This window comes from Pristis pectinata, chromosome 12 (genome assembly GCF_009764475.1).
Source record: "Pristis pectinata isolate sPriPec2 chromosome 12, sPriPec2.1.pri, whole genome shotgun sequence".
Classification (NCBI taxonomy): domain Eukaryota; kingdom Metazoa; phylum Chordata; class Chondrichthyes; order Rhinopristiformes; family Pristidae; genus Pristis; species Pristis pectinata.
In genome coordinates this window covers 11,998,676-12,023,367 of record NC_067416.1, presented here as the reverse complement: position 1 = coordinate 12,023,367, position 24,692 = coordinate 11,998,676, and the positions used below count along the sequence as shown (strand labels likewise).

Below are 24,692 nucleotides of genomic sequence, written 5' to 3'. Positions count from 1 at the left end.
TTCGTTGTAAATGAGAAATGGAAAGTTTTGGGTCACTGGACAACCGGTTGGAGAATCATACCAGCCCGGTGGATTATTTGCACCAGAGATACGCGAGTAGTTGCGAGAACACTTTCAACTCGTGGAATGATTACTTGGGTCTGACCACGCTGGTGAGCAAAGCTGTCAACCAGGCGGGCAAGAGTGGGCTGCACCCGGGCGGCGAGCTAGGTCTTCAGTCTCGGGCTCCCTACCTCGCCCGATCCCTGCAGCTGAGTCACCTGCCCCTGTGCTCTCACCACGGCGACCTGCTGGGCTCCGACCTGGAGGAGAGGTTCGCCGAGTTCAGCCCCTTCTCGACGGGTTCGAGCCCCCTCTTGGCTTACTCCGGGGCAGGCGAGGAGCAGCGGCAGCAGAGGCAGCAGCAGCGCCTGGACCGGGAGCAGGTGGGCTGGAACCGAGTGGACGTGATCATGATGGACGAGAAGCAGCTCCCTCACTCTCACCACCACCACCATTACCAGACAACTGGGCACCACCAGCGAGGCGCCAGAGCCAAGCCGGACCTGCAGATCTGCGTGTTCTGCAGGAACAACAACGAGTCTGTTACCCTCTACACCACCCACATCCTGAAAAGTCCCGATGGAAGAGTGCTCTGCCCCATCCTGAGGAGGTACACTTGCCCCCTGTGCGGTGCCAACGGGGACAACGCGCACACCATCAAATATTGCCCCCTCTCCAAGCTGCAGCCGGCCATCCCGAAACTGAAGACCAGAAACTGCGTTAGCAAGAGGGTCCGTTAATAAGGACAGCGTGAGTTCATGCCCTGAGCAAGCTTCGTAGACTAATATTTGGACTTCTATTAAGACTATTTTGAGTACGGGATAAACGTTTTATAGTGACTGAATGTATACTCTTTTTGTCTAAATTTGTTTACAATCTAATATTTCTGGTGGAAAATCGAGGCCAGAAATCTACCTCAGTTATATAAATAGTTTATGGAAATAAGAGAACGCCATAATCAATTTTTTGTTTTTAAATCCGCTATGTGCATTTCGTTTTCAGAAAATTTAAGGTAACTTGAACAGTGATATATTGTAGATGTATTTTGATTTAATTCTTAAAAGTAGGAAATGTTGCATTCGAAAGTGATATGTAAAACAGATCTAAAGATTACTAATAAGTAACTGTGTTAACAGTACGGGGAGCCAATAAATTTTCACGTTTTAGCAGCTCTTTTGTCTGTTTTGTTTGCAATGAACCTTCAAGTTGGTTGGAAGCCAATTGTTTCCGTCTGTCCTCGGGCGCCGCCTGGCTGTGGACCACGGTCGAATCGCAGACTATGCATTCAGTTGTCTACAGACGGTAGAACCCCCCCAGTCTTACTTTTTTTTTACCCTCCCCTCGTGTAACCTACGGACATCCTTGTCATTCTGGTGGCTTCGCACTCGGAATTTAAAACCGAGCCACCGAAGGTTGATATAATTGCTTGTGATTCATTTCGATTGCATCCTATCGCTAACATCATAGCAATGACCGAATGATTTAACTACCTTATTACCTCATAAAAGGCCTACCCAACATAAACAATTGAGTTTGCGATTTCTTTTGCTATCCGATGTTTACGAATATATCAACCACTCCACCGAACGTTTGGAGCGAATAGTTGTATTCATTCAACTGAAGATTTGTGCTTTCCTTCTGGATGCGTTCTTCCAGAAAAACATGCTCCATATTTTTGTAAATTAGGGGGTGGGGAGGAGAGAAAGGAGCATTCGGGTTGGATATTGGAATCGCTTCTGTCTCCAATTTGCATAATCTGACCTGGATTGGGGAATTCCAAGAACTCAGCAATTGCAGTGGTTTTGGAAAATGTGTCCCACTTCTGAGTGGGACTCAATATGCAAATGGCTGGAACAGCAGCAGCTGAGGTTTTGTGCAATACAAACAGCGGCAAAATGTTTAAATAATCATAGATCCGGTTAAATTATATAATAGTTTAAAAACGGATTCCCAGCCGGTCAAACGGCAGCCGCGGTGACAAAGTTCACCGTCGCTTTGGTCGATGTCCTTCTCTTGACCCAAAGGTAAACCAAAATAGTGTCTAACCTGTAAGATGCAACAAGTAACAATAGAATATCGAATATCAGAACTAGCATTTGACTTTAGTACGACTTGTATTCTATTGCTTTCAGTAACTGTGTGCAATTCTATTGAGTTATGAAAAGATGCTGTAGCTTTGAGGTGATCTTGTTGATGTAAGTGGTAGCTGAAGACTTGAAGGCGTGTTCAGAAAATTAATTGCAGTAAAAGTTGTGAAGAGATGCCATAAACATCCCGCATTTTATTGTTCTTTCAAATTAAGTATTTATTGAACGATTAAGAATAAAATTTATTTTGGATTTTCACATCAAATAATAGAGAAATTATTAGCTGCTGAGTTGGGAGGAGGCAAGGCTTCATCGTGGAGGCTGGACTCGGATGGCATGTATAGTGTTTCTCATCTATAAGTTTTTTGTGCAAGTGTGAATGTTTACAATAATTCCACCCTTATGAGCCAGGAAGAAGCAGGAACCAACACATATTAAATATTGTGGGATTATGCTGCAACTTTCATCTGTTTCTTTGAATGTCATCTTGGTTCAATGGTAGCATTGAACCAAGCTGACATTCCTGTCCAAAGGATATGGGCTAAAGCTCTATTGCACAACTCCGGCAAATAGTTTACAGTACTACATCTCCGCGGTACCAGGGAAGTGCTGTAGTATTAGAGGGCTCTATTTGCCTGTTCATAATATAACTGTGCAGCATTATTCCTGGGACTATTTATCTCCAAATTAGTATTGCACAAGTAAATGAATTTATTAGGCATTAATTTCTTTGTTGGTTGAGAGACTTTGCTGTGGGAATGGACTACCAATCTCCCCCATGTACTCTGACAATTAATTAGCTGTGGAATACTTTGAAGTACCCTGAAGACATTAAGGGTGATATCAGTTTTTCCTTCTCCAAATATCAAAAGCAATAAGATTATTGAATATGGCTGGATGACCTTGGACCAAAATCACATGACTCTGCAAGGCTTTGTAGAGCACCAGGCACGATTGAGTGGGTGTGTTGCTGATAATAAGTGATGTCATACAATAAATTAACACTGCATTTAAGTTTAGTTTTGTGGCATTCTTCTGTGGAAACATGTCAGAAAGTACTTGGTTTAGTTGTGGAGATATTCTACTGGCTTGGAGGTTTTTTTTAAAGCAGAAAACTAATTTTCCTGCAACTTGATTTTCACATAATTGTATGAAAGCCCTAGCCTGATGTTAGTGGACTCTATTGACAAATATTTGAAGTTCAAAGGAGTGTTCCTGATTAGCCAGTACAGCCACAATGGATCAAAAGGCTGCTTCTCCTTTATATTATTTGATATATAATTTTGATACTTTTGGTTTTGATCAGTTGTGTCAAGGGAAGATGTATGTGAATACATTGCATTCTCTAAGATTTTTCATCAGATGCCACATTTATTTGTCCATAGATGTGACTAACTCAATGTTAACTCATCAGTTGTACAGGTCACTGCTTGGCATTAGTTATCAGGAAAGCTATACATTTGAATAATAATCTAAAACTCAGCACAATCATACCCATATATACATTACTTTTATTGTATCTCTAAACAAATTTAACTTTTTCCCATTTTAAATGGTAACAATCTATAAGACCACATAGATCTAATATGGGGTGATCCATTCCTTATGTTAATTGGTAGATGCCAAGCATTCCAGCTATTTTAGGTTTCTATCCCTGGTTAGAGCTGGCATCTGGGCATTGGATAGCAACCCAAGTTACTGATTGCCTTGAGTAGGGATAGTTGTTTGAATTGTTAATCTAGACCTGGTGGATGCATAACATGCTATTGTCCCCCTGAAGAACTTACTTTTCAGAAAGAATAAACCAGTTCTAATGGCTGTCCACCCTGTTATTCCTTCAGAATTTATTAGTGTCTATAAACACCAAATCAAGCTACTTAAATCTTTAAATTTTATTTACAGCATGGTAACAGGCCCTTCTGGCCCAATGAGTCCATGCCACCCATTTTAAACCCCCATATTAACCTACCCGTAGGTCTTGTAGAATGTGGGAGGAAACCAGAGCACTTGGAGGAAACCCAAACAGGCACAGGAGAACATACAGACTCCTAACAGACAGTGACAGGAATCAAATCCTGATCGCTGGCACTGTAATAGCATCACACTAACTACTGTGCTACTGTGCTACCCCAACTGTAATTAGGACCCTTATCCAAGTACAAGAACAGCATAATTACATCTTCAGTCATGAACAGTGCATATTACCACACACAATATTGAGTACCTACACCACTGCAGTTAAATCAAACAATTCTTCACCTTCAAGTAATGAGTAGTGATTGCTGGCAATACCCATGCCATGAATAAATTAAGTGTTATGAAGATGTGGCAAATGCCCAGGCTGTTGATACAAAGGTTCCTAATTGTGATGCTATTGAATGTCATGGGCCAGTGACTGCTTTGTTGATTTACACACAAGTTGTAACTATCACTTCTACAACACATCAGTTCAGGCCTCAGCGCTGTTTGAGTCTGTGTGAAGCTATTCCTACTTAACATCTGGTAGCTAAGCTGATTTTCCTTTTAAAAAAATAAACTCATGATTCCCATTGATTTTAACTTCACTAGGATCCCTTAACAGCCTGAGCATTGTCTCTCAGTTCAGCTCAAATTCAGAACATTTGTTTGGATAACAGGTAGTTTTGAAGCCTTATGGATCCTAGTGGAATATAAACTAGCTTTGGCAAGCTCTCACTACTTCGGGCCAATGATTGCACTAATCGAAGCCTAGCGATGGATATGGAAACCTTACCCACATTGCATTGAACTTTTGATAACCCAGCTCATTAAAGTGATTTTAAATGGATTACTAACTTAACTGTTGATGGTAGATAACCAGGAAAGTGATCAATGCTGCTTGTTTTAAAAAAAAATCAAATAAGATAGTGGTTATGAGAAATAGAAATTCAAGCTACTACAGAACATTAGGTGCTACATCAGAAAGGCAAAACATTCAATTTTTTTTTGAAAAAAAAGTTTGTTACATTTAAGGCTCAATTTTAAACCCCAGCAAACCAAATTTGTGCAACTTCCATTTCTTCCTTCTGCAAGTATCTGCTCCCTCTACTGGTGGCACAAAAGGTCACTTAAGTTGCTTCACATTAAACAAATTTATTTTTCTACTTCAGTCAGGTTAATCTTATAATTTTCTCAGGCAGCACAGTTAAAGCTTGCAAAAAGTTCAAAGCAGATGAAAGCAGAAGAGAATTAATTCATCTTCATGCACTGAGTAGTCCAACCAAAAGTTGTTTTCTACTATACTTCAGCAACTGGATAACATATATTTGAATGAAAACACTATGATAATAGTAGAAGGCAAGTCTATTTCCAAAAGTGAAAAGTTTCAAGAGCATCAAATGTTCTGATAATATGCACAGCAGCCAACACTTATAGCAACTCTTATTAGCTGCAGTGTTTAATAATTAGTTTCCAAGCTACATTGGCAATGGATGGGTTGTGTATTTCACAGCATTTTGATACCATTATACAAAAAGATTAGCAAAAAGCTTGTGTACCTTAGCTGCAGATGCAAATTACAAAACTGACAAATGTTTCAAATTAGCACATCAAGAAACCAACTGCAGTAGCAGTTGAATGGCAGACAGCAAGCTAGTGAACAGTTATAGAAGTAATGAAAGAAGTGAGATTAATTTAGTTCCAGAATTAAGCAGTTCTAAAATGTTATTTACTCCCAAATTTGATATTGGAACTTATTTCCATGAATAATGTAAATGATTTTGGTTAGCATCCCTATACAAACTTTCAATCTTGACTGTTTTCTGATGAAGAGTCTACGGCTGCTGGTAGCAGAGAAATAAAATTTCACAATTTTCCCTCAGCTGTTATTTTCCTCAGCTGATCAAGTCTGTCTCAGTGTTTGATCACAAAATATGGGATCTGCAGTTTTCTCAGCTCCAACCCCATAGAGGAAACAAATAAATGTTTCATACATTTTGACCTGCAACATCTAGGACTTAATTCAAATGAACAAAAACAGCCACTAAGCACAAGTTATTTGACTTTTTCCCCCCTGAAACCAACTTAGTGTGATAGTATGCAACACAATTACTAGAAAGACAAATCTGATGAGGAAAACCTTTATTCGAAAGATGGGAAGAAAACTAGATCTGATTCTATTTAATCATCCAAATGAAAAGAGAATTAGCAAACCTGACCAAAAATTCTCCAAACTGCAAGGTTTAAATAATGTGACATTTTAAAAATATGTTCACACAATCCACAGTATGATGGCAGCAGACGTACTGGCAACACAAGTACCAAATAGTTGTATATTAAAAGCCTTAATCACATCCACATCATACAGCAAGGCTAACTTTATCCAAATCAGTTGATAAAATTTGGAGATAGAGGTTTGGTGTGCATTTTCCTTTCACATTACAGCTGTGCAGAATGTCAATGCTCTTCATTTACCATCAATGTTACCAAAGTGACGGGCTGACAAGTAAAGGGAAGGCATTGTCTTTTCACTTTACTGCTGCACTAGATGTGAATTGTATTCCCTTACTATCATTGTCAACTAACAGGCTGACTTAGTAGAGGAAATGCTTTGACATGCAACAGGTGTAACTTTGCAGGCTTCTATTATTTTAGTTGCATGATCAGCTTGTATTAAGTTTGCTGTACTAAAATAGGTACATGCGTACAGTTTAGCAAATGGCAATTTAATTAACTTCGAAAAGATTAAGAGTTTGCCATAAAGTTACTATAATTCAGATTCAAAAGAATTCAGCCCGTGTGTCTTGGTGAACAGGACATTGATGTACTTTTAGCGACGCACTGTAGTCCAACCTTCTTCATCAATTTCATTTTTGATGCGACGAGATGCCTCTTTATCCTTATCAGTTCGCCAGGCTGATTTTTCTTGATCATTGTCCTTTTGTGGTGGACCTTTTACGGGTGTACCCTTTATCTCTTTGTCATCCTGGCTTTCAGCTCTTCGATCCTCACCACCACGTCGCCATACACCTAAAAAAATAGAGGTAAGCATCATTGATTGAGAATGCAAAAATCAGGAATCAAATTACTACAAATTAAAATTTGATATGCACCAGAAGCAAGCTTGTTCTAAATTCCATAAAAAGACTCTGACTATCTACCCTCAACCTTGAAAGTGTAATTCTGCTACTCAATTCAAATGTTCACTTGATTGTACTAGAATCAAAATATTTCAAAGCACAATCTGATTCACAAATCAGCTAGGTGTCTCAATCTTTGCAACTAGAAGCCTCTAACTGTGGCAAGTACTTGCTTTTTCTACTTGTAATCCCCACCCCTTACAAAAAAAATCAAGCCGTTTTTAGCTCAAGGTTTTTCCCATACAGGTTGCAATGTGAAAGACACAGAAAAGTCACGTCCACTCACATCATCATGATGAATAAAAATGTTATCACTTGACCACTTGCATTTTTTCACTGCTCTAATTACAAACTCCAAACTAGACTTGCCTCACAATATGCTACAAGAAAGAAAACTGAACATCAAATTTGCACCTCAGATTAAAGCACTTACATTTATGCATTTAAGATTTTCACGGACAGATGTACAGCAGAGCTTAAAAAAAAATCCCCTCAAGGAAAACAATGTGGGGATAAAATCGGTCAACTTTGCTTAAACAATTCCAGGAATATAGTATCAAGTAATCTTATTCTGCTTTTTTTTTTACCCTCATCTCGATCACCCCTAACAGGTGGAGCACGACGTTCTGGCTCAATTTTACGATCCCTTATGTCTCGGCGTTCACGGAAGTCTCTACGATCGCGGTCACCATCCCAGTCATCACGCCGAGGAATCTCTCTCCAGCTACTAGTCTCTTCAGAACCACCACGTCTCCAAGGGCCTTCATCCTTGTCTCTATAATAGCAAATGCATTTATTACTGATGTTCATGAAAATTCACTTGAAACACATTGTAACAGTGCAAATAATTTGTTGCCCTTGCATTTGTAAGTCCTTGTCTGTTCCTCTCTGAATGCTTTTGCACTTCCTTTTGCCTCCATTCAAACAAAAATGCAGTATGGTTCCAGGAGAAACTATTTTTTTCTGCAAATAGCTAGAGGTTGATAATTTAACTGTTATCACTTGTTTGCAACATCTTGTTTGCACTGTAGCAATGGGTGCAAAAATGGCTAATGATCATTTTGTAAAAACAATCCCAATCTAACAGTAAAAAATTAAGTGTACCTTGCAAAAAAAAAGTTTAGTTTTCTCCACACCACAAGTTTATACAATGTGTTGATCAGTTCAAATATTTAACTCTTTATGGAATTAATATCTTGCCTGTGTTAAGTAACCTCTGCTGGGTTAATAACAACAACGCTGGAACAGGCCTTGTATACAAAAGGTTAAAACAGCTTTGACAAAAGTCAGAGCTGCTTGCTCTGGGTGGTTCCCAACTGGAAGAGTGTTTCTGTTGAAAGTGATCAAGAGCAGGACCAGGCTTTCCTGCCTACACAGAACAACCTGCTGCATTTGCTTTCAAGGTTCATGTGTAAATAACAGCCATTTAGCCACTGCACCAGGGGATGTTCATCTGAATTCTAACAATGGGAAAATAGAACTAAAGGAGGAAGAAAAGGAACCATTTTTAACCAAGGTCTTAAAATCTGAAACAAAAATGCAGATTGTACAGCAACACAATTGGGATATACAACTATCTGGCAAAGGTGCATCTGGACAATCATGAAAAAACCCAAACAAACATGTGCTCAAGACTTAAATGAAAGCAATCTGTCATAATATGCACAATAGAACTTCAGAATTGTCCAGGAAGACAAGAAAGTTTGTTATTAATCTTCAAGCTACAAACCTAAATGCTGTACGTCGATCTTGATCCCGATCCAAATCACGGTCTCTATCCCGGTTATCTTCTGAAGACCTGATGTCTCTGGGTGGGGCCCAGCTTTCTTCACGTGCTCTCTCTCTCTCTCGCCATCCACCACCTCAGATTCAAAAAGAAAACTATATTTTTCTTTTTTGTATGGTATTACACAATTTTGCTTAAATAGGTATAAAAATTACCCCAACTTGTGTAAATCAGAGCCTGTCTTGATTAAGCAAAATTAGTATGCAAATTAGAAATGTTTCAAAAGCACTAAACTTTATGCAATTTTTTTTTTAAAAAACTTCTGAAGAAATTCCTAATGCTTATAGAAAGACCACTTACACATAACAAAGGATAGACAAAAATCTGGACTTCCCTGCATCACTCAAATTCAGAGAAGAAAGTTCCACAGTTCCTCTCTCCAAAGAAAATCTTCAATGATTTTCAATGTGTGTAACTCACGCAAGGTCAGAAGTAGCAATATTTATTATGACTGCAAAGTACTCAGTTGCAATTCCTTGGGTAACGAAGCAGTCTGTATCACATGCAGAAATATGTGGACAGTCCAGGAACTGGCTAATAAATGGCAAAAGAAGCCTTATGACAAAAGTGCCAGGCAATAGCTACCAAGAGTCCAACCACCTTCCTCTGACATGATATTATCACCACAAAATCCACTACCAACCTGAAGAACACCATTATAAGTAACGTAACTGGACTCTTCACATAAAAACTGTGGCTAAGGGTCCAGAAAATGGGCAGACCACAATAAATCACGTCTCCTAACTCCTTCACTAATGACTTTTCACCACCTTTAATGTGCAAGTCAAAAAAAGTGCAATAGAAAACCTTCCACTTGCCTGGACAAATGCAGGACTAATTACACAAGTTCAACACTATACAAGATAATAGCATATTTGACTGGTGCCTGATCCAGCACCTTAAACGTTCACTTCCTTCACCACTGGCATATCATGGCTGCAATACGGATCAACTGCAAAGTGTGCTGTAACTACTCAGGGTTTCTCATCACCACTTTGCAAACCTGCAAGCTCTCTGACCAGACATGGGGCAGCAGATTCATGGAAGAATCATCACCTCCATCTTCTCCCAGGCACACAATTCTTTATTAGTCAATTCTTTACTAGTGTCCGCCAATATCCCGAAACTCCCTATCCCACAGCATGCACCTTGCAACAGTTCAAGGTAGATTACCACAACATCTTCAAGGGCAATCGCAGAATGACATTAAATTTTGACCTTATCAACACCCTCACCCCGAGGGAATTAAAATAAACCACAAATGCCCCAGCAAAGCCAAATCCAGAAATAAAATATTCTGTACCAGGTCTCTCAAGTGGTCTCCATGGGCCAGGTCTTGAATCATCGGCACGTCGAGGGCCCCTGTCATCATCACGGCGAGGTCTGTCATCATCCCTCCAAGATCCCCTGTCATCATCACCTTTTCTAAACAGCATACCCCGATCATCATCTCCTCTCCTGAACAGTGGTTCCCTATCATCATCCCGTCGGATTCTGTCCTCTCCTCGGCGGAACGCAGGCCTTTCATCATCAAAGCCTCGACTTTCTCCTCGGCGCCACTCTCTAAATGTGGAAAAACATGGGACAAACTGTTAGGAAATTTGATAATCATAGCCATCTGTAAAAAGCAATATTTGAACCACAGCATGGAGAGAAAAATTTCAAGGTGACCAGCAGAAAGAATGAGTAGAGACCTTCCAGTGGGGAAAGGACTGGTAAAATGGGATGCCAAAAATAACTTCAAACATGTGAAAGAATGAGATGCAGAGTACACCAAACGGTGTAATTTTGAAGTGCAAGAATGGGGAGGATTCAAACACATGACATCTTTGAAAGTAGTAGGGAATGTTGATGAACTTGAAGTTGCATGGTTTTATGAATAGAGGCGTGAAACCAAGAAAATATTGGCAAACCTTTAGAAATCACTATTTTGATCTCAGCCAAGGTAAAATATTCAAAAACAGCATCCGATTATGGGCCCATACTTTTAAGATACAAGATCTTAAAAGAGGGGGTAGAGATTTACCAAGTATTAAGGATGGGAAATACAGTTACATTAAAGACAAAAGAAGCTCGGATTCTTAAAATCAAAGGAGTTAAGGCAAATTTTTGATGAGGGGCGATGATAGGATAGATAGGAAGACATCAGTTAGCACACAGTGCAGCGAGATCTTGGTGCACTGGTTTATTTGATGCAGAATGCAAATGCAGTTGGCAGTGATTAATGCTGCTGCCTCAGTTCTAGGAACTGGGTTCAATCCTGACAAGTTTGCACATTCTCTCTGTGATCATATATGCTTCCCCTAAAGGTGTTCCGGTTTCCTCCTACATGCCAAAGGCATGCCGTTTGATAGGTTAAATGGCTACTGTGAAATGCCCCAGTGCAATGGCTGGCAGGTAAATCCATGGTTTGAGTGGAGGGGTGGGAGGAATTAATGGAAATGAGAGAAAGGTGGGATTGGTGTCAAGGGTCAGCACAGAGATGGTGGGCCAGAGATCCCATTTCTGTGCTACACGACTATGACTCGAAGTGTGTGTGTATATACGCACACACAAAAGAGAAAATTAAGGCAACAGGCCATAGTTTGCAATGAGGTTAGGATACAAAAGTGAAGCAGCCTTGCTGAGATTGTATAGGACTTTAGCAGGATCTCATGTGGAGTACTACCTGCAGTCCTGGTCTCCTTACCCAGAGCTGTCATGGAGTTAATGAACATAGATTCATTGGATTGATTCCAAATACGAGAAGATACCAAGATGAGTGTATACTCATTGCAGTTTAGAAGAAGAATGAGGGAATCTCATTCAAACATTAAGATCTTTGAGGGACTGACATAGTAGATGCTGAGTGGCTGCTTCTTCCATCTGGAAAAGGGGGGAAAGCAGTAAGACAGGAGGTTGACCATTTCGAACCGTGAATAGGAGAAATTTACATAGAAGGCCATAAATTTTTTACAAATTCTGTATCCTGGACTTTCAAAGCTGAGATTAATGGATTGTTGTACCTTATGGGAAACAAATGAGGCAAAAAAAACCAGGAAATGCTGAAATAATACAGGTCAAGGGAAGCCTACAGAGAGAGAGAAACAGAACTAAAGGGTCATTGGCCTGCAATATTAACCGTGTCCCTCTCTACAGGTCCTGCCTGACCAGCTTAGTACCTCCAGCATTCTGTTTTTATTTCAGATTTCCAGTATCTGCAGATTTTTGCTCTTCAATTAGAGGATATGGAGACTGGCTGCAAAAGTGGACATGATACAGGACCAGAGTCAAGTAAACTCTATGCCCTTCTCCTATTATCAGTGACACAATACAGAATTAAATAGTATGGAAAAAGCAGTTAGTTGAGCTTTAATTTTTAACTGCATTTCAGCAAATTGTAATTGGTAATGCAATGTCCAAAAAGCCACAGGAAAAATTTAAGAGTAACACTCAAAGTCTAATATTTTAAAAGAGAAAACTTGCCTGGCCACAGAAGTGAGATTAATTGGATAAGTTTTTCAAAAAGCAGACATAAGTTTAGTAGGGTATGGCCTTTTTCAGTGCTATTCAATTTGATAACTTGGTTGTAAGTCTCTATTTTATTACAACTACATACGCATCAGTTCCACCACGTCTCCATTCAGAGTCTCTTTCTATAACACGGGAATCCCTCCAGCCATCTCGATCACTATCTCTGTCACTCCAGCGATGCAAATCCTGTTAAGAAAGTATGCAACTGTCAAGATTGATGAACCAGTTTCCTTTCAAAATAAAAATATTTTCTTTCAAATTCATAAATTTCAATTCTGATAATTCTTCAGCAGAGTCCTACTGCATACAAACACTAACTTAGTTCAAAATTAACCAGTTTTCTACTAAGAAACTTAAAATTGTGGGTTAGAGCCTCCAAGACCCGAGTTGATTTAAAAAACCAATGGAATTAAGTTTCTGACTACTGCAAAAATGGAAAAGTTTTAATAATACTTTGGGGTTAAGTGCTTGCAGAGATTAGACCACACATCTTTCCAATTAGCACAAACAATTCCTCAAGAGGTTAGTCAAAAAGCAACCTGAAATGCCTTCACAGAGATGGTAATTTTCCTTATTCACCAAAACACCCCACATACTTTGACAATCAAAGCGTGTGACCTCGCCTGCCCCCCACCCCCACCCCGATTCAATCATAAAAGCCGACAGACAGATCCAAGACACTATTCCGCACTGTAAATTCTAGGAAATCTCATTAAGTAAACAGACAAAACCAGAGTTCCATGTCTGCAAATTTGAGGTTTGCATGTTTGACATCACAAGCATAAGAGTCAGGTTTTTGATACCATTTCAAATGGATAAATACAGACTGCTCCAAGAGAACCCAAGGGATATGTACAATCTTGTTCGACAGACTGAGATATGCATTTACCAATGAAGAAAACAGGTATCACTCATCTTGAGCTCTTAGGAGTCCCATTTTTTTTTGCTGTAACACTAAGTAGCAACAACAATCTATGGCATCTCTCAATATCCGAAAGGTGACAGTGAACAAACACAAAGTACAGCCACCACCTTTCTCCGAATCTGATCTTCAGCAAGTTTCCTCTCTTCCTCTTTTCGACGTTCTCGTTCTTCGATTTCCATCTCTCTTTGGCGGCGTTTCCTTTCAGTTTCTTCCAATTTTCTTAGCTTTTCCTGGTATTCGCGCTCTTCTGCTTCCCGTTTCTCACGTTCAGCACGTTCCCTCTCTTCCCGTTCTACATCAAGAAACACCAAATTAGAATCTGTGCTTTGCAACAATTCACATAGCTTGACTTGTATAAACATATTGCACATGCATATTCAAACCTTTCTTAAGCTTTTCCTCCTCCAGTCTCTGAGCTTCTTCCTCTTTTTCTATATAGTAAATCCTGCGTCTTTCCTCTTTACGTTGTCGCTTGCGTTCCTCTAAACGCAAGTGCCGTTCTTCATTGAGCTTCTCTTGGAAATTCTTTAGTTTTTCCTTTTATCAGGAAAATCAAAACACAAAATAAGGGAAAAAAAAATCTATGGCCAGTCACATAGTAGCAACTTAAACAATTCACTACTGCGAAGTTTCCTACAGACAACTTGGTAACCCTACAAAAATTTCAAATAGAATATCTTCCAGCAAGAAATTGCTATATTTAAAAAAAATTAGACCTCGTATACAGTGCGCCGCGAAGCCATAAGTTTCGCCAGGAACAATTCCCGATCCTCCATCATTCTTGACATCCGATTCTTGTGTTCCAGTGCTTTCTCACGCTCTACTTTCATATTGGTGATCTGTAAATAAAAGAACTTTACAATCAACTATATACAGATGCAATTTAGCTACCTAAATCTCAATGAACTCTGATTACAACATCATGAACAAAATTTTCAAAACAATGTACTGAAGCGAAGAAACACTTCAACTGTTTTCAAATTATATCACCCACCCTTTCTTCCTCTTGAAGTTCCCACAATTCCATATCTTTTATTCGCTGTTCCTCAAAAGATTTTTTGAGCAAAGGTATTTCCTCTAATCGTTTAGCTCGTTCGTAAAAATCAATCTGTGCAAACAAAAACAATGGTGATGTGTGTGTTCTGCTGATCTTTCACTTATGAACATACAATATTCAAAAGAAATTGACAATTTTAAATCCTGTGCTTTTAAAACACAATAGCCTAATATATATTACCGCATAAATTTAAAATTGTAGTAGCTTGTTTGATAAATTTAATTATGTTCTTAATACCAAGAGCAGATGTTTAATTTACCACTTCCAACAGACAACAACATCTGGGAGATATTTACCCATGACTACATCTAGCTTTCAGTTTTTAATCCATTAAAAGAACCATCCAGAAGAAACAGATTTTTATTAATATGTCCAATACACGAGTTAAGCACAGGAAGATGCTTTATCTTTCTCCTGGCACAATGCAAGAATTCTTTTTTCTCACCATTAACAAGGGGCTCAAAAATTTCAAAATTTTGTCTTGCATGTCATTAATGCCGATTTTTAATCTCCCCCTCCCAGCTCAAGGGACTATTGATCATTCAAAGGCTCAAAGGGACAGTACTTTCATCAACAACATTCCGCTATAAAGAGTTCAGTTACAGACCTCCATTGCCCTTTACAAAGCAGAAGGTTCTTACGTGAACTGTTATGCTCCACAATTATACAGCTAACAGTGGTAACCATGCCACAATGCAAAGTACTAAAAGCTACATCCTAACCCATTGTACAACCACCGTCAGAGACTCAACAAAAGGCCAATTTGTCTTTATTCATCCTTAGTAATCAGCTCAGTCAGTCATTCAGCCTATTGTTTCCGCAACAACCAGTGGGCACCATCTGCATCAATCTTCCAGCACCCTTGGCTTCTACGCCCTGCAATTCAGGTGCTTGTCTAGACATTTAAATGCTGTCGGTGACCCTGCTTCTATCACTCTCTCAGGCAGTGCTTTCCAGGTACTTGCCATTCTCCAGGTGAGAAAGATCCCCCGCAAATCCCCTCAACTTCTTACCCTTTGGCTAAATCGATACCCTCTAATTTTATTCAACCTGATAAAGGGGAAAGGTTTCCTGTGGTGTACCTTATCTATCCCCCACAACTGCCTCCGCTCCATGGAAGACAGACCTAGCATCTCCAGTCTCTCCTTATAACTGAAATGGCTGCTAATCACAGGTACCCAATTCTCTACCATAACCCCCTCTCTCTCCCATTGCCAAACAATTTTTGGATCCAAATTGCCAACTTGCCCTGGATCCCATGGACTCTAACCCTTTGGACTGGTCTCCCATATGGGACCTTAAAGGCCTTACTGAAGTCCATGTAAACCGCATCATCAGTGCCACATTCCAAAGTCTCATGTAAATATCACCATTTTCTTTTATCACAATGGTGGCTGCTCACCTTTTTTTCCTGATTTTTCAGACGTTCTTGAAGTTCCTTCTTTTCTTTTTCCAGTTGTTCAACCTGCTTGGCCATTATGAAATCTGGATCCAATTCTTCAAGGTCCTGTAACATAACAAGGGATCATACATCATGCAACAAAACAATCATAAATTGCCCTCATTGTCAGAAACACAGTAACATTTATACAACCATCAAGTTCCAAATTTCCAAAACAGAGTGCAGAAAAAGTTACAAAATGTACACAGCTTCAGATCAAAGTTGAACCACCACACTAAAAGGTTTCCCAAACCTATTGTGCATGAAGGTACAGGAATGTAAAGAATTTAGTTTAAAGTCTATAAACACAGAAGGGAGAAACTTTGCATATTGGGCCATTTTGGAATAAGTTTTTATTAACTGCAATTCTAAAGACTTAAAGTATCATTGAACATCATCAGTAAAAAGCCAACATGAATTTTTTTTTAAACACACAAAAATGACGCCTCAAAAGAACTTCAGTTGACTGAAAAGTGTATTAGAACGTTCCGATGTTACCAAAGACATTTTAAATGCAACCCTTTAAAGGTTTTGATAACATAGCTAGAGTATTCTTACTTGAGATGCAGAGCAAAAGACACTCAGAATTCATATTTTCTGAGTGATGTAAACACAGAACTTACTACCATAAATAGCCGAAGCAAAATTATGGATGCTTGTACAGGGAAACTAGATAACCAAGAGAGAAAAGGGTTATACAGATGAGCAAGAATAAATGAAGGAGTGGGGCACCCGAGGAATATAAATGCCAGCATGGACTAGTTGAATCAAATGGCCTGTTTCCACACAGTATTCCATGCAAAACTGTTTGTCAGTACAAAAATTAAAGTTGGAAAAATGTAAACATGCAGAGCAGCATCTTACCTCAATGTCAATATCTTTAAATGCCTTAGCACCCAGTTCAGTTTTTTTGATCTGCTCCAACCTTTCCCGCACATGCTTTCGCTTGATGTTTTCATGCTCTTGCATGAGGCGCTCTTTCTCTCTTTCTTGAGCTTCTTGACGCAAACGTTCTTCTTCAGCTTTACGGACTTTCTGAAGCTCTGCCTCTCGCAGTTCCATTTCTTCTTTCTCCCGCTGAACATTCAGGCTTTCCAAACGCTCCTTTCGCTCTTCAATAGTTTGACGACGGGCAAGGATACGTTGATGTTCCTTCCTGGCATTCTTCAAATAAGCACTAACAGCTTGCTGGTGCTGTTCCTCCTTCTCACTCTAATGCAGAAAACACAGGGAGCAAAACCGTAAACCTACAAATGCTAATGTTTACGGAAGACCATAAACTCCTGATATTTAAGTGTGCACATACAGAGGACGGCTTCAAGGCAAAACCCTTGAGCCTCTAAACAGCTCAGCCTGCCAGACCAGGCCAAGTCTGTGGATCTCAGATGGAATAGTTTTAAGGAAGGTGACTGGTTATCTGGTGATTTCTGCTGAAAATTGTGCACACGTAACAGAATAATAGCTTAAAAAGTGCAATGATATTTTGTCAATGTATGCGTCTTACTTAAGATTAACTGTTAGGTTATAAGCATACAGAACTACTAAACTTCCTACTGCTTGTCCAATTAGGGCAGATAATGGAATTGACTTGCATGGTAATCTACTTGTATTACTTACAAGCAAATGTGCTGGTTTAACAACTTGTATAGCTCTGGCTAATGCAGCAGACATTGCAGTGAGTTGGCTTCTAATCTGTTCAGAGGGCATCGGCTGCAAGTAGGGACCCACTGGTGAATCTTCTCGTGGAGAATAGTTAAGGTCGGAGCCAAAGCTCAAAGTACGGGTAGAATGATCTATGCGAACCTAGAAAAGGGGAGAACAAAAAAAAAATCAGAAAATCTCTTTCTCTTAAGTACTTTTAGTAACATTCAGTGGTATAAAACTTTAGTCCAGTATGGTTTTGATAATTTACAGTTTTGATGACAATTGTACATCTTCCTGAGCATTCTCCCAATCTCCTGTTGACAATAGATTAGCAGAATCCAGTATACGCACATCACCCATTTACAATTTTTGCTTAGAATTAATTCAGCTACAAGCACATCTAAGGTTGTTAAAGTTGCTTAGCGCTCAGTCAGATTTCTGGCACTGCATTAATTGAGTGGAATATATTGCATGAGAGCAACATAAATTTATATAAATTGTTTGATCAGCAGTGTAAATTCCCAATCTTTTAAATACTATTGTAATCACCAATAGGAGTAATTTCAATTGATTTCCAATGTACGAAAATGGTAATTGCTCCAAACAGGAACAAATGCTTAGTTATTTTATAGTTCAGCCTAAAAACTAAACTCAATATTTGAAATCTAACAGAACTTTAACATTAGCACATCAATCAATACCTGTAGCTGCTGGGATTACCTGCAAATCACAGTGTCTGGCAGCATCAACAATAGCACGCTCCAACTGAAAAGCATCAGCAAATGGAACCAAGGAAGCCAATCGAGTAAACTCAATACTTTGATATATTTGGGCAACCTGTGGCAAGCAAAAATATATAATAAAAAACAAACAGGATCAAATAAGATTTTTTCTGCATGCTTTCCAGAGACCAGGTGCAGATTTATGCTTTGATTAACATTTAACTGGTTGTGGTTAGTAACTGTGTAAACAAATTAGGTATTTGAGTAGTTTCTTAGTATGAACTTGGAATGTATGCCATTACCATCTGATCCCAGAAACAAAGCTGAAGTATCAAAAAAACTTTTGGGGGATGCACTACAGCTCATATGGCTATCACTGATAATATCAACCTAGTCAAATATGTAAAAGAATTATCGACTGTACAATGATACAAACAGAAAATGTGATAAAATCCCACACAATAAAGAGCTAACAATTTTTTTTTAAACAAATACTCAAGGTCATTCATTTAAACGATCACCATTAAGGATGCAGTGTTGTTGTCAAACAGGTTGCAAACATCTATTCTTAATGTATGGAGGGGACTGGCAGTTATGGCAATGTAGTTAGACCATCCGCTAATTAACCTCCAGCTCTCCTTTAGCACATTAAAAATATCACTGCTCTCAAGGACAGATAGCAAGATATCAAAATGTGCTGCCAGACAAATATGATGAAAACGACAGGCAACCTACCCTGAATCCACTAGATAAAAATATCTCAAATTCATTTAGCACATCTTTGTCTATATCTTTTTGAAACCCTTGCCCAAAAATCATTTGATCTCCGAACTGAAAACATCAATTGGCCCAAGATTCAGCTTTTCAGATTAGAGTTGTAGGATTTCTAAAACACTGAACATAAGGGAAAAACAAATGTACCAATTTCACCCCTGAAAATTAGAACTAGGGCAGTTCAGATTATTTTCCACCTTGAACTCAATTCCTCAGGAGGCAATAATGCTTGTATTTACACTACATCATTCATTTAATTGTGTTGTCTTGATTAAAGCATCCATAACCTTCAACGGGTTGGAAAAACATTTAACTGGAATAACAACATGGAAAGTACATCTTACACTTTCAACAAATTATTTCTAGAAGTTCAGATGTACAATAGAAAAATCAAGTATTATTACCTTAGTAACGAGATGATAGCAAGAATACAAGATTCTAAAGAACATTTGATGCTATGACAAATTGGAGACCAGTTCAAATGTGCTAAAGGGGAGATTTCTGATATTTTAGAAAAAGACGTTGATGTTCTTTGAAGATGAGAATTTTTTTGCTTAGTTTCCAAATAATGCATACTCAAGTGGGGCAAGGAAAAGAATTGGAGATAGCAAACTCAAATGCGAATATAAAATGACCAGCTTGACCATTTCAGCTTATTATCTTTTTCCATAAAATCAGCAGTATTCCCATTGTGACAAATAGCCCTGAAATTATATGCAGCGTAAACAAACCTTAATTTCAAAATTCTTAAATGGAAAACAGACGCAAGTAGAAGTACTACCGGGAGCAAGAGAATATAGACGCAAATCTGCACATGACAACATGAATGTATAGCCAGAGTTATACAGCACAGAAACAGACCTTTCAATCCACTATCTCCATTGTGCCCATCTATAACAATCCCATTTACCCACATTAAATCCATACCCTTTTATCCTTTGGCAATGCAAAATTAGAATGACAGCTGCAAAATCTTAAAGAATCAACTTTTAACTCCGGTGACTTACATTCAGCTATAATTCAAAAGAGCCAAATTCCTAAATAGATCAACCTAACCACATACGCACCTGTTGAAGAAGTCGAAGGATAGTGTTGTTCTGCAAGTGAGGCACATAGTGCTGAAGGTCAGGTTCTTTTTCTGACTGATCTCGAACCCAATTGAGAACCTGAAGAATGAAGTAAGGGAATATCAGATCAACCCAGTCAAATAACTAAGAGTATCATGCGCTATACAAAGAAATAAACAAAAATAAAGTCATAAAACTCCTGGCAATAAAGAACTAGTGACTTTTTTAAACAAATACTCAGACATTTATTTAAACGATCATCAAGGATGCACTGTTGTTGTTAACCAGGTTGGGATTCTAAATGTATGGAGGGGACTGGCAGTTATGGCAATGTGGTTAGACCATCTGCTAATTAACCTCCAGCTTTACTATAGCACATTAAAAATATCACTGCTCTCAGGGTCAGAGAGCAAGATATGAAAATGTGCTGCTAGATACAGAAACAAATTATATGAAAATAGGTTGCCACCCTCAATCTTCAAAATATCTCAACTCCATTTAACATCTTTACTTGTATCCTTTTGATACTCTTGTTCAAAAATCTTTTTATCTCTGTAATGAAACACTAATTGGCCCAAAATTCCCAGCTTTTCAGATTAGAATTTTAGGATTTCTAAAACCCTTGACATCAGGAAAACTTCCCGATTTCACTTCCAATAACTAAACCTAGGGCAGTTCAGATTATTTTCCCCTTGTCCTTGATTCCTCATAGGGAATAATGTTTGTATTTACACCATAGCATTCATTTAATTTTGCTATCTTGATTAAAGCATCCTACTTTCAAAAGGGTTGGAAAAACATTTAACTGGAACAGCACAACATGGAGAGCACCTCTTACTCTTTCAAGAAATTTTTTCCATATGTTGAAATGCGCAATAGGGAAGTCAAGCGTCTTTTATTACCTTAGTAACACGCCCACAAAGTTTGAGTGGGTGGAAGTCCACTTCTAACCAGTTGTAGACATCCTTCACCTCAGGTACCGCATACTGCATCACATTGAATCTCACCTTGTATTTGTAAAAAAAAGGGCTCAAATGACATTGATATTTTAATCACACTTCTCAAGAGGCATGTCAAGAAGCATTAAAACATATTTACAAAGAGAAAAATCACACAAAGGTTAAGTTTTGATGGGATCTTATATTCCTCTTTTAACTATGCATCACGATACCAAATCAACAATATGACTTCATTTTGTGAAGACCTTCAAGCAATTTGATGATAGCAAATGCTTAATTTTAATCACTGCAAAAAATCTCATTGGTCATTTAACAGAAATGTCAAATCCCAATCGCTACTAAATAGAGAATAACTCTCAACACTGCTTGAATAGTCTCACTTAATTGGCATTCATGAAACTGAAAGAACATGGGCAACAGAAATAATTGGTAGGAGACAGTCAGATTTTCACTCCAGTAATTTTTTTTTAAAAAAACGTTTTTCTGCCTGACAGGCAAAATTCAAACATACTGCATTAAGATTTAACTTTTGGAAAGCAATTACGGAGACCAATTAGTAATTGGCTAACTACTACATCAACGTCATCTTCATTTGGAATTTAATATAACTAACTGGCTTACTAAGCTTCACAAAATTCTAGAGCTCTCTGTCAGAGGGTGACTGACAACTGTGGCTACAGGTGTGAACCAGCCACATTACCATTTACCCTCAATTCTTATTCTGGCACACAAGAAATACCATGAATCTCACCAAGACAGAGAACAAGGCAATGAAATGTGCTTATTACTATGCATTACAGAAAATGCTGCAATTACTCCGTATATCAGGCAGTATGAGGTCAGAGAAGCAAAATTAATGTTTAATGTTAATCAAATTGCAAAGTTTTAAGATTCCAAGAAAAGGGAAGTACGAAAGTCTCTGGGTGAAAAGCCCAAGAACATTTCTACTATTTTCTGACACACATTCAGACTTCCAATATCTTTGGCGTTGTTTCTGTACTGTGATGCACCATTTGACCGGGATAAATTTTATAACAGCACAGTATTTCAGCCAGACTGAACGTTCTGCAAATAAAAAGAGTTACAGGAGTCTTTGAAGTCATTTTGAAGGAATTTCTGCACTCAAAAATAATGTTCTCTAGAAAGCAATACACACAAAATGCTGGAGGAACTTAGTAGGTCAGACAGTATCTATGGAGGGAAATAAACAGCTGATGTTTCAGGTCGAGATGTTGACTGTTTATTTCAAGTGTATTGTTCCAGACTCCAGCATCTGCAGAATCTCTCATGTTCTCTGGGAAGCATCTGGTTTATTCACGTTTGTCCATTAACCAGCATGCACCCAATTAAAATTTTAAGCACTGAAATAAGACCCAAATATGAAAGTAAGCCAGAAACTGAAAATTTAAATCCAACTGTGAGTCAGAAAATTTATATTAAATTACTTTTTTCATAGCCTTTTTTGGTAATGAGCTGGCTCACTGCCATAAAAACCAAAATAGTTCACTAATACCCATTAGAGCAAGAAAATAACTGTCTTTATGCCCAATTGATGTATACATACATCTTACAAGCAGGCAATGCTAGATCTTTGTGCCACATTCCAAGGACAAATTAAAAAACAAAATCAGGAAAAATGGTTTTCTCTTGTAGGGTAACAAGATAGGAACATTAAAAATTATACCATGTCATTAATTAAACTTTGCCGTGTTGGAGGTGCCTGTAATCCCAGCAGCGTAGCTAGTCGTCGGTGCTTTTCAACAATGATACCATCCATGTCTAGCAACCGGGCAATGTCTGTTCTTTCAGGGGTAATAGGAATTGATAAAGTAGCCAAAAGTACTCTGGTAGACATCCTGTAAACATAACAAATAAAAATGAATAAAGTAAAAAATACAGTCTTCATTTTACAATATAAAATGGGTATTTTACATAATCACTAAATGACAAAACCTTTTGTTTTTCAGAAAATTCCAAATCTGATATATTGGGAAACTGGTAAGACTCTGGAGTACTCCAGCAGAAACTGCTCTACAGACACATGCTGCTACTAACCTAAATAGCAATAGCATTTACTCCATGTATCAAGACAGGAACATTAAAAATTATACCATGCCATTAATTAAACTTTGCCGTGTTGGAGGTGCCTGTAATCCCAGCAGCGTAGCTAGTCGTCAGTGCTTTTCAACAATATGCTTGTGTATTACAACAAAGAACTAATCTTTATTTTAACTATTTTATCATTTGCTATTTTTGAATTATGTTAAATAATAGAGATATAACTTTGAAGGCTTCGGATTTACATATTCTGGCTTTTATTTCTCTTATAGCCAGGAGAGCAGTATTGCTTAAAAGGAAGCTACTCCACCTACGTATGTTCAATGGTTATGGGATGTTATGTCATAATTGAATCGAGAGAAGATTCGCTGTTCAGTTTTTGAATCTAACCTAGACTTTCAAACCCTGTGGGGACCCTTTTTGAATTATTTTCAAAATCTCTGATTTGGGGACTAAAATGCAGATAGTGGCTGACACTGTTACATTTTTTTTTAAGGTTTTTCCTTGCTGTTTCTTCTATCTAACAGCTTCCAGCTTTGATAGTGGGGGTAGTTTTTGTTTGTAATAAAATATTTCAATTTTTTCTTTCCTTATTAACTACTGTATGTGATTATTGATTTAGAGTATTGTAATCCTAAGTACGACTTAATACAATATTCAGTAGTAGTTTTACTTTCTTTTTTTGATGCATGCACTCTGTATTTTTTTTGTGGATTTAATAAATATTGTAAAGAAAATAAAAGAGCATATTAATAATTCACTTCCTGATTCCCTTCGGTCCCTGAAATGGTTAGAATATCTGCAGAAATGTTTCTTTATGAATGGAGTAAAACATAATCCTAAAAAAAAATTTAGTACAAGAACATGTTAAAGGAACAGTAATGGGAACCTATTGCTATTTCTATTTCAATAGTTCACAATTTAAAAATGGATTGGGCAATGTGCCAAGGTTTCCAGTGCTATAAAAGTTAAAAATGAATTTGTGCATTTGACAAGGATGCAATCAGCAACATGATGCAAATTAATCTCACATTTATGTAGATCTGGTCAGACTTAAATAGATTGAAATATTAATTTAGATTAATGTACATTATGGATGATAGTTTATACTTACGCCTCCAGAACAAAATTATATTAGGCAACCAAATTTAACCGTAGTTAAGAATACAGCTCTCTACGATGCTGTGAACACACTTTAAGTATAGTGCCTGAAAAGGTAAGCTCCTCTGCAACTCTCAACCTTGACTAATTTGAATTCACTCATTGTATTTATCATGCCATTAGCATCCAAGGGAAGCACCTACCAAGAGTCCTAAAGACTGATAACTCTCACCCAAGGGAAAATTGCAGGTGTAAACCTACACTGTGTCACTTTGTGATGTAGGATATTACCATACCAATTGCATTTCAACATCTCCTTTTATTACTGCAGTGTTCCCCTGGATCTGTATGATGTCTTCAATCCAAATGATTACCAACTAAAGAAAGCATCTCTCCGTTCATCAATATTGGTAAATATTT

General features: G+C 38.1%; 2 protein-coding genes and 2 non-coding genes across 5 annotated transcripts in view; 1 reads left to right on the top strand and 3 right to left on the bottom strand.

Moving 5' to 3' along the window:
- LOC127576659 (nanos homolog 1-like) lies at positions 1-24,645 on the top strand. 2 transcript variants are annotated; one of them, XM_052027245.1, is made up of 3 exons: positions 1-792; positions 23,081-23,111; positions 24,604-24,645. In XM_052027245.1, the coding sequence occupies exon 1, from the start codon at positions 18-20 to the stop codon at positions 780-782; it is 765 nt and encodes a 254-aa protein (XP_051883205.1). In that variant the 5' UTR covers positions 1-17; the 3' UTR covers positions 783-792; positions 23,081-23,111; positions 24,604-24,645. The 2 variants fall into 2 exon arrangements, with proteins under 2 accessions (XP_051883205.1, XP_051883206.1); XM_052027246.1 differs by lacking the exons at positions 23,081-23,111; positions 24,604-24,645 and adding an exon at positions 12,198-12,282.
- Positions 3,623-24,692, bottom strand: part of eif3s10 (eukaryotic translation initiation factor 3, subunit 10 (theta)) — a 32,884-nt gene continuing 11,814 nt past the window's right edge. The window contains exons 7-22 of the mRNA XM_052027244.1: positions 22,798-22,969; positions 21,057-21,161; positions 20,155-20,253; positions 18,312-18,428; positions 17,565-17,750; positions 16,812-17,159; positions 15,909-16,013; positions 14,444-14,557; positions 14,166-14,288; positions 13,833-13,986; positions 13,557-13,741; positions 12,610-12,710; positions 10,315-10,574; positions 8,955-9,087; positions 7,813-8,000; positions 3,623-7,115 (exon numbers count right to left, since the gene is read on the bottom strand). Of these exons, the coding sequence (XP_051883204.1) occupies positions 6,916-7,115; positions 7,813-8,000; positions 8,955-9,087; positions 10,315-10,574; positions 12,610-12,710; positions 13,557-13,741; positions 13,833-13,986; positions 14,166-14,288; positions 14,444-14,557; positions 15,909-16,013; positions 16,812-17,159; positions 17,565-17,750; positions 18,312-18,428; positions 20,155-20,253; positions 21,057-21,161; positions 22,798-22,969 (2,590 nt within the window). The 3' untranslated portion in view covers positions 3,623-6,915. The remainder of the gene's footprint in view (positions 7,116-7,812; positions 8,001-8,954; positions 9,088-10,314; positions 10,575-12,609; positions 12,711-13,556; positions 13,742-13,832; positions 13,987-14,165; positions 14,289-14,443; positions 14,558-15,908; positions 16,014-16,811; positions 17,160-17,564; positions 17,751-18,311; positions 18,429-20,154; positions 20,254-21,056; positions 21,162-22,797; positions 22,970-24,692) is intronic.
- On the bottom strand, positions 18,883-19,013 carry LOC127577044 (small nucleolar RNA SNORA19). The gene has a single exon (XR_007957313.1). It is a non-coding gene; the product is annotated as a small nucleolar RNA SNORA19 (small nucleolar RNA).
- LOC127577043 (small nucleolar RNA SNORA19) lies at positions 20,454-20,584 on the bottom strand. The gene has a single exon (XR_007957312.1). It is a non-coding gene; the product is annotated as a small nucleolar RNA SNORA19 (small nucleolar RNA).